This window comes from Oryctolagus cuniculus, chromosome 3 (genome assembly GCF_051225735.1).
Source record: "Oryctolagus cuniculus isolate XC-2025 breed Fujian yellow rabbit chromosome 3, ASM5122573v1, whole genome shotgun sequence".
Classification (NCBI taxonomy): domain Eukaryota; kingdom Metazoa; phylum Chordata; class Mammalia; order Lagomorpha; family Leporidae; genus Oryctolagus; species Oryctolagus cuniculus.
The window spans coordinates 6352629-6364806 of record NC_142869.1 but is presented as its reverse complement, the minus strand read 5'-3'; the positions used below and the strand labels follow the sequence as shown (position 1 = coordinate 6364806).

The 12178-nt window shown below is 55.8% G+C and overlaps 1 protein-coding gene across 1 annotated transcript in view; it reads left to right on the top strand.

Moving 5' to 3' along the window:
* INPP5D (inositol polyphosphate-5-phosphatase D) overlaps nt 1-12178 on the top strand; it is a 143495-nt gene that overhangs the window by 111365 nt on the left and 19952 nt on the right. Inside the window, exons 18-21 of the mRNA XM_070070037.2 lie at nt 4026-4107; nt 6915-7004; nt 9220-9333; nt 10532-10614. Coding sequence (XP_069926138.1) covers nt 4026-4107; nt 6915-7004; nt 9220-9333; nt 10532-10614 — 369 coding nt within the window. The remainder of the gene's footprint in view (nt 1-4025; nt 4108-6914; nt 7005-9219; nt 9334-10531; nt 10615-12178) is intronic.

Here is a 12178-nt window from a genome sequence, read left to right as displayed (position 1 = left end):
CAAGGACTTGGGCCATCTTGTACTGCTTTCCCAGGCCACAGCAGAGAGCTGGATCAGAAGTGGAGAAGCCGGGACCCCAACAGCACCCATATGGGATGCTGGTGCTGCAGGCCAGGGCTTTAACCCGCTGTACCACAGTGCCGGCCCTCCATGCAATGTTCCTCTACATGTCCACACTGAATGATATCCAGTTAGGGTACACATATCTGTCTCCTCAAACATTTACCATTTCTTTATGGTGAAAACATTCAAAATCCCTTGTTCTAGCTTTCTGCTTTCAGGACGTATACAGCAGGTGGTATTAGCTACAGTCCCGTACCGTGCGCTGGGACCCCAGGACGTCCTGCACCTGTCCAGCTTCCGCTTAGTGTCTGATCATCAACCCCTCCCCATCCCCCCTGCCCCGACACTACCCAGTCTCTTCTACCACGATTGCACTCTTAACTGCTATGACATCAGCTTTTTGCTGTCCTGCCCGTGGCGGGGTTGGGGGGTCATGTAGCACTTGTCTTTCTCTGCCTGGCTTACTTCACGTAACCTGATAACCCCTGGTTCTGTGCATGTTCCTGCAAATGCAGGACTTCATCCCTTGATGGCTGGCTAGTGTCCCATTGCTCATCTGTGCCACGTTTCTTCATGCGTTCTCAGCCGGAGGACGCCTGGTTTGCTTCCACGATCGGCTGTCACGCACAGTGTTCCAGGGAGACACCGCTTCACCAGGAAGATCCCTCTTCCTCGGATATACAGCCGGCAGCGGGGTCGCCAGCTCCTATGCCAGTTCTGTGTTTAGCTCATCCCCAGTGGCAGTACTCACGCTCATTCCCACCGACAGTGTGTGAGGGCCCCGCTTCCTTCACATTCTCACTTAGTACAGAGGATGAGGGCGACACAGGGCACCTATGAGGAGGCCACGGAGGTGGCTCCGACTGAGAAATCATTAGGGCCAGAATCAGGAGAAAAACAGTGAAAATGAAAGAAGAGGGGAAAAGGATATGTTGAGGGGCCGGCATTGTGGCGTAGTAGTAAAGCCATCGCCTGCAGTGCTGGCATCCCGTTGGGTGCTGGTTCGAGACCCAGCTGCTCCACTTCTGATCCAGCCCCCTTTTAATGGCTTGGGAAAGCAACAGAAGATGACCCAAGTGCTTGGGCCCCTGCACCCACATGGGAGAGTCAAAAGTAGGTCCAGGCTCCTGGCTTCCGCCCAGCCCAGCCTGACTGTCGTGGCCAATTGAGGCCATTTGAGGAGTGAACCAACAGATGGAAGACTTGTCTGTCTGTCTGTCTCTCTCTCTCTCTCCCCCTGTAACTCTGTCTTTCAAATAAATAAAAAATAATCTTTTTTGAAAAAAAGATATGTTAAAAGGCCCAATTGCCAGAAAATCCAAAGACAGAACTGACTTGGAGAAAGTAAAACTTGCTTTCAGATGGATTGATCACATAACTTTAGTGGGAAATCTCAAGTAAGACCTCCAGCAGGCAGCTGAGAATCCTGGGTGGACGCAGAAGAGGTCTATGAGGGCTGGCTTTGCCGCTCTGCAGGCATCCGTCCACAGAGGACGCATGAATGCGAGAGTGGAGGTGAGGCTGTCGAGAAAGGAGATGAGAGAGCTGAGGGTGGGCCTGGGGGCTGCCTGTGTGGAGGTTAGAGGATGGAGTAGCGGTGACAAAGGAGCCAGACGAAGAGCGGGGGGAGGAGGACCAGCAGCCCGCTGGGTGGCTCCGTGGCACAGAAGCTGGGCTGGAGAGACTCGGGAGAATTAGTGGTCAGCAGGTGAAGTGAGAACCCAGCAGGGGAGGAGAGCCGTGCACAAGGAGGTGAGTGGATCTGGCCGCTCAGAGCTTCGGGCGGGCTGAAGAGCGCGGTGTGAGTGGAATCTTGGATGTGGAATCAGACTGCAGGAGGACAGGGATGGTTCTTTCCCAAGCTGTGCGGAGGAACCCTGGTTCCAGATATCCAGGTGCCTGGGCCTCAGCCCTGAGGTTCTGAGGCAGGGGCCTGGCCGGGCCCTGCTCCACAGTGTAACTGTCTGGAACGTACACCTCTTCTGTGATTCAGGAATTCTGCTCTGGAGGGTGCCCGGGAGAAATGCGTCTGGGAATCTTGGTCCTAATAGCGTTCGCCTCTAGGAAGTGCTAGTATTGACAAGGCAAGGGTAGGAAGGAAGCTTCTGGAATGAGGGGAGTGTTCAGTATTTTTATCTGGTGAAACACGTTTATACAAATGTAAAAATTCAGTGTGTAGGCTGTACCTCTAATTAAAGGGGGAGAGAACATTCTTGAAAGAAAATTGGTAAAAGGAAGAAAAGAAACAATAATAATTGAAGGAGATGGCAGAGAAGGAAGAGTTAGAACCTGGGGAATAAGCATCGTGAAGGTGGGTTCTTAGCTGCTGCTGGTTGACCTTCCCTACCAGGCCTTAGCCTGGGGCTCTGGAGAGAACTTGTGATACTGGAGGTATGGTCTGCATGGTTGGACGGGCGCAAGGATGGATGGAAGGGTGGATGGACGGGTGGATGGGTGCACAGATGGGTGGATGAGTGGGTGGGTGGATGGATGGGTGGATGGTGGATGAGTGGGTGGGTGGATGGATGGTTGGATGGTGGATGGGTGGATGAATGGGTGGGTGGGTGGATGGACGGGTGGATGGATGGATGGTGGATGGGTGGGTGGGTGGATGGTGGATGGGTGGATGGGTGGGTGGGTGGATGGTGGATGGATGGGTGGATGGATGGGTGGATGGATGGATGGTGGATGGATGGGTGGATGGATGGGTGGATGGATGGATGGTGGATGGTGGATGGGTGGATGGGTGGGTGGGTGATGGATGGTGGATGGATGGGTGGAGGGGTGAAGGGGTGGATGGATGGATGGATGCACAGATGGATGGGTGGAGGGGTGGGTGGGTAGATGGATGGATGGTGGATGGTGGATGGGTGGAGGGGTGGATGGGTGGAGGGGTGGGTGGGTGGATGGATGGATGGATGGTGGATGAGTGGGTGGGTGGATGGTGGATGGGTGGGTAGGTGGATGGTGGATGGGTGGATGGGTGGGTGGGTGGATGGATAGGTGGATGGATGGGTGCACAGATGGATGGATGGATGGGTAGATGGATGGATGGATGGGTGGATGGGTGGGTGGATGGATGGATGGATGGGTGGATGGATGGTGGATGGTGGATGGATGGGTGGATGGATGGGTGGATGGATGGGTGCATAGATGGATGGATGGATGGGTAGATGGATGGACGGATGGATGGGTGGATGGGTGGGTGGATGGATGGATGGATGGGTGGATGGATGGGTGGATGGGTGGGTGGATGGTGGATGGATGGTGGATGGATGGTGGATGGGTGGAGGGGTGGATGGATGGGTGGGTAGATGGATGGATGGGTGGAGGGGTGGATGGATGGATGGATGCACAGATGGATGGATGGATGGGTAGATGGGTGGATGGGTGGGTGGATGGATGGATGGATGGATGGGTGCACAGATGGATGGGTGGGTGGATAAATGTGTAGATATTTGGCTAAACAGTTAGGCAGATGTGTGAGTGGGTGTATGGGTGGGCAGATGGATGGACAGCTGGGTTGGGTAAGTGAGTGGGTTAGAAGGGCAGGTGGCTGTGAGCCGGTGACTGGGGTTATGACCACAGCACGTTATTAAAGTAAGTAGCTCATGCAGGCGCGTGGAGACTGACTTGAGTAGAGAGGCTTTTCTCAGTCAGAGAAGAAAGTAGGAGAAATGAAGATGCAAGAGGCACTGAAGCAGTGAGGAGGACCAGTGAGGGGACGCAGTCAGGTGGATTGATTTATTCCAAAGCCAGAGCCCAGGACATGTGAAGATGTAGGGCAAGGCAATGGGGTTGAACCTGAAGCAAGCAGAAAGGGTTTGAAGCCGTTGATGGGGAAATTCTAGAAAGAGCCAACAGGAGACATATTTGAGGATTGCAGGGGGCCAGTTAATCTCCTATTGATTATAAAGCAAAGGTAGCAGGCATTTTACCAAGTCTGTGACTCTGATTTGCAGATGAAATACAACTTGCCCTCCTGGTGTGACCGCGTCCTCTGGAAGTCTTACCCGCTGGTGCACGTGGTGTGTCAGTCCTACGGTGAGTCGGAACCCTGAGTGGAGGCAGACACGACTCAGAGAGCAGCTCCGAGCTGGGAGGTAGCCGCCGCGCTGAAGCTGGGGGCTTCGGCCTGCTCATCCGCACGCAGGGAGAACTCCCTTCAACCCTTCTCAGCGACCTCACAGACCACAGTGTGATAGACGTCCCTGCTGTAGGAGACAGTTTGAGTCCTGGGTCACTTTTGAAATACATTTAGTTTCATTTATTTTGTAAAAAACATAGTAGGCTTGAACCATTTGAAAGGGGTATTTTCATAGGTCAAAACAGTCAAATGATGGAAGTTCATATAGTTCAACCTCATCTATAACTGTACACACATGTATTTGGAGAGATTTAAAGATAAATTAATGAAAAAGGCATAATATATAAGATAAAATAAATAATTCTGGAGCAAATGATCAAAACAAGAAATAACTGTTAATCCTCTAAATTGAAAGTGTGCTAAAGAAGTTGTTAATTGCCTAAGTGTTTATTCTGAAAAAGCACTGGTTAGTGTCCCTTACTTGCCAAATGAGACCTTAACATTTAACAGAACAGAGTAACTGAGCATTCTGCTAAGAATCATGGTATTATTTTTAAAACATTGCAGATCCCTAGACAGTAACATCCTGGCCCATGACACGCACCACACATGAGCAAATTACAGGCATGGAGACCCTGGTGGGCTCACAGCCCATCACATCTGTCCAGCTGGGCCCCACAGCCCCACCCCACCTACTCAGGGTGAGGAGAAGAGGGGGCGAGCCTTGCCACTGCCCAGTGGCCACGTGCATGGCTCCGCCCTCCTCCCACCTTTCTCTGTGGCAATTAATTCCTGTTGCTTTCTTCTGGACATGTCCAGCAGGGCCCAGAGCAACCATACCTGCTCCTGCATTGCTTCAGCTGCTGAGCCATCTCCCGAGTGGCTGCACTGATGCACGCCTCACAACACCGTTAGACGTGCAGAAGGGCAACCGCCCCCATAGCCCTGCGCAAGGATTTGTTCTGCCTTCAGAATCTAGAACTGCCCACACCCACCTTGTGTGTTCCTCCTCATGGCCTCCACACCGTGGAGCCTTCCAGGCTGTGACCCCTTCCCAGCCGTATGCAGAGTCACTCAGAACCCTAATCCCAGCTCTGCCTCTACTCCCCCTGTCCTGCAATGCTGAGGGTCCGGCCAGTCCTTGCCTCCAGCCCCTGCAGAATTACAGCCAGGCTGTGGCGGTGGCTTACGGGATCGCCACTTGCTGTTTTGAACCTGAACTTGACATTGAGAACTGCACGATGGTGGAGGTTTTAGGGGGACGGGAGGGAGGCGGCTCTAGAAGTGGCAATGAGAGCAGGGAAGACACGCCCTTGTCACCCCTGGGCCCAGGACTTGAGGGATGCAGAGGAAAACCAGCCCTCACCTGGTGGCCACGGTGCCTTTCCGGGAAGCCCAGGCCTGACACACCAAGGACAGGCAGTTTTCTCAGAATTCCCTGGGCTGAGCGGAATTGGGACTGCTGGTGTCTGCTGTATATTTGGTGTCAACTGGGCCCCCTCGGGGAAGCCCACTCAGGGTCAGGGTTGGCTGGCGGGCAGCAGGGCAGGGGTGGTAACTCACCATCCTGCAGGCTTCCTCGCCTCCTGGTCTCGCGGCTCCTTTGCCTCCCTGGAACACCCTCTCTTCCATGGGCACCACAGATGGTAGCTCTGCGCGCAGCCCAACTCCCTGCCTCCGTCCTCTCCTACTTCCAGCTCTGGGCCTCGTTCACTTCTTCCTGTCCGTGCCCATGGGTGGGCTGATACCCAGGCCCCGACCCCTGTCCTGGAGAGGAGGTGCCCTTCTCGTCCTTTCGTCGACGACCTTCGTCCCTGGGCCTTCCCTCTGCTGCCCCGGCACCGGTACCCCCAATCTCTTCCTTCCCGTGGGTCTCTGCTCGGTCTCACTGCTCCCCACGGGCCTTCCTGCTGATCCTCGGCAAGCAGGCCCTTCTTCTGTGTTCTGTGGCCCTCTGCGTTCCCTTGGTGAGTTTGTGCTCCCTCGGTGGGTTGCAGGGTAGACTGTCTAACGTTTTCTTCCTCACTGGTAAAAGCTGTGTAGAAAAAGACATCAAATCTGTTTCGTCGCCTCCCGGATCTCCCGTGGTGACTCTGTCCTTTGCCCACCCTTGATGGCTGCGGTGTCCTGGAGTCTCTTTCCCGCCTCTTGTCTTCCTTGGTGCCCTCCTGTGGGCTCTGCTTCTACCTAACCTCACGGGGAGGTCTCCGGCCTGGAGTGCCCGGTGTCCTGCTGTGTCTTCATCTCCAGCTCTGACCTCCTCCAAACCTGTCTGCTGCCTGCCCTTTCACTCAGGCTCCAAGCTCTTTGAAAGAGTCGTCTACACCCCATGTCTACACTCCTTCACCTTGCACTCTGTCCTGATCCTGGAGGCATGGCAGGGTGTGGAGGTTGTCCTGCGTCTCTTACCGATGAGCTGAGTGACCCTTAATCCCCACCCGCTCTGGGCCTTGAGCTCCTCATTAGTAAAATAAAGCCATTAATTAGACCAGAAAACTGCATGGTTCACACTCCATAATCTGTTTAAAGGTTCACGAGTCTTTAGGAAACACCAGCGCAGGCTCACTTTATCCAAGGTGGTAGCAGTGTGCACGCCACGCTGCCTTCCACAGAACCTTTAAAAAGCAGGGTGTGGAAGGTCAGTGGGCAGCAGGTGCACAGCTGGGATGCTTGCGGAGACCCCGCTGTGTCGGTCTGTTTCTGCCTCTGATACTGGACCAGAGGGCTGCCTCTTCTTTGCTCATCAGTGCCTCCCTCCCTGCAGGCAGCACCAGCGACATCATGACAAGTGACCACAGCCCTGTCTTTGCCACATTCGAGGCAGGAGTCACCTCCCAGTTTGTCTCCAAGAATGGTAAGTGGGGGGCAGTGTCCATTTCTCTGTGTTCTGTGAGGACAAGAGGCCGGGGGTACTCATCTCCTGTTGTAACAGGCAGGTGTCTGCACTGGGGGAGGACAAAGCCAGGCCTCTTACTGGGTCCCTTCATGTCCAAGCCAAGTCACTGTTTCAGTCCAGAGAATTCCCTTCCTCTGAGAAGCAAACCCATCAGGCTTCCGAGTCTTGGTTTTAGTAGACCGGAAAAATTAGTCAAACCCGTGATAACCTGTCCACCCCCAGACTTGATTCCAAGGAAACACAGAGGAACCCTTACCAGTAATGCATTCGTTCTTGGATGTTTTAAATTTCTCTCTTCCGTGTGAAGCAAACAATGTTGGTTTTTCATTTAGCTTTGTGATATATTTTGAGTTTCATTTAAGTTTAAAAAGGGAGCCTATTTAAAGACAAGATTGAGTAAATATTAGTGTGGATGCCTAGCAGGCGGAGATGGTTAAACGGTGGCAGGGGTGTGCTATGGCTGAGTTTTGGGAACCAAAACCAATGCTTTCCAGACTCTGTCCACTTAGCCCTCAGCCTGGGTAACCAGGGAGCCACGTGGTCATCTCCTCTGTCCACTCGCCGCTCCATGCTCAGCACACGATCCAGGCTGATTCAGGAAGGCGGGAGTAGAAAGGGCAGGGAGAGCACTCCTTACTGCTGAGCCAAAGGCCACGGCCCGCAGGGATGCCGCCTCCCCGTTCCATCCACTTGACCCACTGTCTCCTTCCCAGCTGGAACCACTGCCTCTCCAGACTTCCAAGCTGTTAGGTTCCTCCCGCTTCCAATCCGACTCACCTCCCCTCTCTCTGAGGCCTAGCAGCCGGGGCGGGTGTACTGGCAACACCGGGGACGTCCCCACCGTTAGGTCTCACGCAGTAGTTCTCAAAAATCCCAGTTCCCTGGATGGAGTTGGGTGAACCTCTACGTAAGCAGAGCCTGGCCTGGGTGCTGAGGGGTTTAGACGGAGAAAGGAAAGAAGGAGGCGTTGGGGGGGGTGGAGGAAGGAAGTAATCTGCATTTGCTCCTAGGTGACTCAGAATTTACAGGGAAGGACAGCATAGTTGCTGTTTTTTTAAGATTTATTTATTTATTTGAAAGTCAGAATTACACAGAGAGAGAAAGAGAAGGAGAGGCAGAGAGAGGTCTTCCATCTGCTGGTTCACTCCCCAGTTGGCTGCAATGGCCCCGAGCTGCGCCGATCCAAAGCCAGGAGCTTCCTCCAGGTCTCCCACGTGAGCGAGGGGGCCCAAAGACTTGGCCATCTTCTACTGCTTTCCCAGGCCATAGCAGAGAGCTGGATTGGAAGTGGAGCAGACGGTCTCAAACTGGCGCCCATATGGGATGCCGGCACTGCAGGCGACAGCTTAACCCGCTATGCCACAGCACCGGCCCCAGGATAGTTGTTTAACACCAATGTAAAGGGGCCGGTGCTGTGGCATAGTGGGTTAAACCGCCGTCTGCGATACCGCCATCCCATATGGGCACCAGTTTGAGACTGGCTGCTCTACTTCTGATCCAGCTCCCTGCTAATGCACCTGGGAAAGCAGTGGATCATGGCCCAAGTCCCTGGGCCTCTGCAGCCACATGGGAGACCTAGATGGGGCTCCAGGCTCCTGGCACAGCCATGGCTGTTGTGGCCATTTGGGGAGTGAGGCAGCAGATGAAAGATTCTCTCTCTCTCTCCTCCTTTTCCTCCTCCCCCTCCTCCTCTTCCTCTTCTCTCTATAACTCTGCCTTTCAAATAAATAAATAAAAAATCTTTAAAGCCAATGTAAAAAGACATGAGCTGTTGACTCAGTACAGAGCCCGGCTAAGGAGTGGGGGTGGCTGTGTCTGAGGGGGAAAGAACAGGGACCCCCACTCTGTGAGCTCAGAAACGGAAGACATGTGGGAATAGAGCAGCTGAGCCACTCTTTATTCTCTGCTGGAGCGATCCGGCGACTGAGGCCGTGCACCGTGGCAGCAGAGCTGAGAGCGAGGCTCGTCTGCTCCACCAGCGAGGCTCCGTGTGCTGGTGGCTTCACGGGAGCTTGCCCTCAGCAAAGCTTCCCCCTCGTCCACCTGGACACGCACCTCCGCGGGAGCGCAGCCTGGGCACTGAGCCTGGCGAGGGAGGAAGCCGCAGGGAGAGGCTGGCTGGAAGCGCCCCTCCCCAGGCACACTGTGTGACCGAAATCCCTGTTCCTCCCAGGTCCCGGGACGGTCGACAGCCAAGGGCAGATTGAGTTTCTCAGGTGCTACGCCACATTGAAGACCAAGTCCCAGACCAAGTTCTACCTGGAGTTCCACTCGAGCTGCCTGGAGAGTGTGTAGCTGGGGACCTGGGGTGGGGTGGGAACGGGCCGCGCCTCTTGCTCATAACGCCTTCCCGTGAATGGCACCACACCCCGCTTCTCCTGTCTCTGGAATGGGCTCCCAGATGCAGCTCGGTGGGGTCAGAGAAGTGTACAGCAGGGGGAGGGGCCAAGTGGACACCCTGGGGGCAGGCACAGCCATTGATGTACCCACCCCGGCCCCTCGTGGGCAGCCGGCTCCTCTCCCTGCCCCCTCAGGGCAGAGCCACTTGAGGTCCCCGCCCCACCAAGCTCCAACTCAACCCGAGAGTCCTGGGCAAAGTTGCAGAGTTCATGGGCACTGGCGCCAGGGCCGGGCAGCTGCCTGCTGGGGGCCTGGCACCTGCTGCTCCTTCGGCACCATGAGCCCCTTGCTCTGGACATCCCTGGAGATGGACAGCACCCCCTACCCCGCCCCACCCCACCCCAGCCATCATCCGCGGCGGGTAGGAAGCACGCTGGCCGGGTGACATTTCCAGCCGTGTGCGTGAAGCTGTTCCTCCGTGGTGCGGGCTCTCCTCGCTGGGTGCTCTGGGTAGCGGCGTGGGCAGCAGCAGGGGAGTGACTCCTTGGAAGGAGGCGTTTGGAGAGGGCCTGGCTGGGATGCTTCCAGGCTTCAGGGAGACGTGTGCTGCCAGCCGCCGCTCCATCCCTTCTCCCCCTCAGCCAGCCCCGGGGCCTGGGATGCAGCAGTCTGCAGGCTCCAGGGTCAAAGCGGTTTCCAAAAAGGACGAGGATTTTTGTGCGGTTGTTTTTAATAAACCCGAGACATTTGCATACATTTCTATGGAAACAGCATATTAGGAAGCTTAAATTAGAATTTCAAAAGGCTGCTATCTTGAGTGGCGTGGGACGAGCTGTCATGTTTCCTAATCTCCTTGCCTGTGATGTGATGATTTCTTTGTTGCCTGGTTTGGTGCAAAGAGGAGCTGAAAAGGAGGGGGCATCGCTCTGCTTTTCCTAAAAATAACTAGACCACGATGGCAAGTGACTGCCCCCTGTGCAGACACAGGGTCCCTCCCAAGCCTGACTCCGGACGATGCCAAGGGGCCTGGAGCTGGGAGAAGAGAGCATCGTCCTTGGCCCCGGGGGTGGGGGGCACTTGAGGAGTGTTTTCTGCATGGTCCTTGCTCTGTCTCCTGCAAAGCCAGCCTTCTTGTCCCCCAACAGGTTTCGTCAAGAGCCAGGAAGGAGAAAATGAAGAAGGCAGTGAGGGGGAGCTGGTGGTGAAGTTTGGCGAGTCCCTTCCCAAGGTAACCCAAAGGCAAGGCCGTCTCCAGGGAGACGCGTGCCTTCTCCGGGCTGGGGGGAGGTGGCCAGCCGCACAGCTATGGCCAGGCCTGCCCAGAGCGGGCGGGAGTCCCTCAGACCACATGCGGGGGAGGCCAGCTCTCCAGGCTGGTGGCCACACACACTTTTCAGCAGTGGTAGAAGCGGCCCCTGTATTCCTGGGTGGTTTTCAGTTCCTGTAATGGATCTCAGAAGGATCTAGAAGTCCACTCCTCTAACCATGTGACTTTGCAAGAGGGGCACTGCGGTGCAGAGCTGAGAGAGAAGGGCCTGTGCATCGGCTCCTGGCTGTGGTGGCAGCCTCAGGACCCAGCCCCCAAGTCCCCAGCTCCCTCTCGCGCTCATGCACCTGCAGCCAGCGCCAGCTGGCAGGGTCAGTGAGGACGGAGCGAGGAGTCTGCGGTAGCCAGGAGCCCGTCGGCACTGTGAGCACAGGAAATGCTTGATGCGTCTGTGGCCCTGCGTGAGTAGGGAGGGGACTGAACACCGGCAGGCAAGCCGCTTTCGTGACGCCAGGTTGGCAGGGAGGCGGAATAGGAGCTTGCTGGGTCTCCGATGTTCACACTGGGTGCAAAGTGGAGTAGGACCTGGTTCTTCCTCACAGCACAAGCGAGAGGTACAAAGAAGGGGAGCCCGGGGCCAGGTCCATCTGTCACAGAGGGCAGGGGTCGCAGGGGCTCTCCCAGGAAGTCCCTTGGAGGTGACACCCAGGGGCTTTTATTTTTAAATTCAGGAGGAGAGAGAGAGTGAGCGAGAATGTGCACTCACATCTGTTGGTTCACTCCCCCATTGCCTATAATCGCCAGGGTTGGGCCAGGGCCAAGCAGGCCAGCAGCTGGGAACTGAGTCTGAGTCTCCCACGGGAGTGGCCATTACCATCGCCTTCCAGGGCCGGCACTGGCAGGTAGCTGGAGTTAGGAACCAGAGCCAGGAGTCGAGCTCAGGCCACTCTGATGTGGGCCATTGGCATCTCCACCAGCGCCTGAACTGCAAGGCCAATGCCTGACCCCAGGGTCACTGTCAGAGGCTGGCCTTGAACAGGTGGAGGGCTCACGTTCTCCCGACCATGGCTTCACCCTCTGCTCCAGCTCCAGGCCCTCCAGGGCCCTGCACTCCCCACATCCTAACTCTCGCCAAGTCCTGCTGCTCCTCCTGCCCTGACCCCTCCCCTTGGTCTCTGTCCCTCCTGGTTTCCTGCTGAGTCATCCTGAAGCCTGGTGGATCTTTCTAGAATGCCCATCTGATCATGGTGTCCTTCTCTTTATCTGGCCAACTCTGTGGCGCCAAGCAGGGCACCTCTCCAGCCTCATTTGCTGTCCCTGCAGCCCCTCCATGGTCTTTGCTACAGTTCTGCTCCTGGACCTTCCATCACCTCCTCTGTCACCTGACGGTCCCCTCCCTTCTCCCTCGAGATCCCCACATCAGCACCCTAGGGGGTCTGCCTCCCCACCCCTGCCGTCCTGGTTGTGTCCCTCAGAGTCGCTCGCTGTGTGGGCCTCTGTCATGCCCCAAAGCAGCCTACTGATG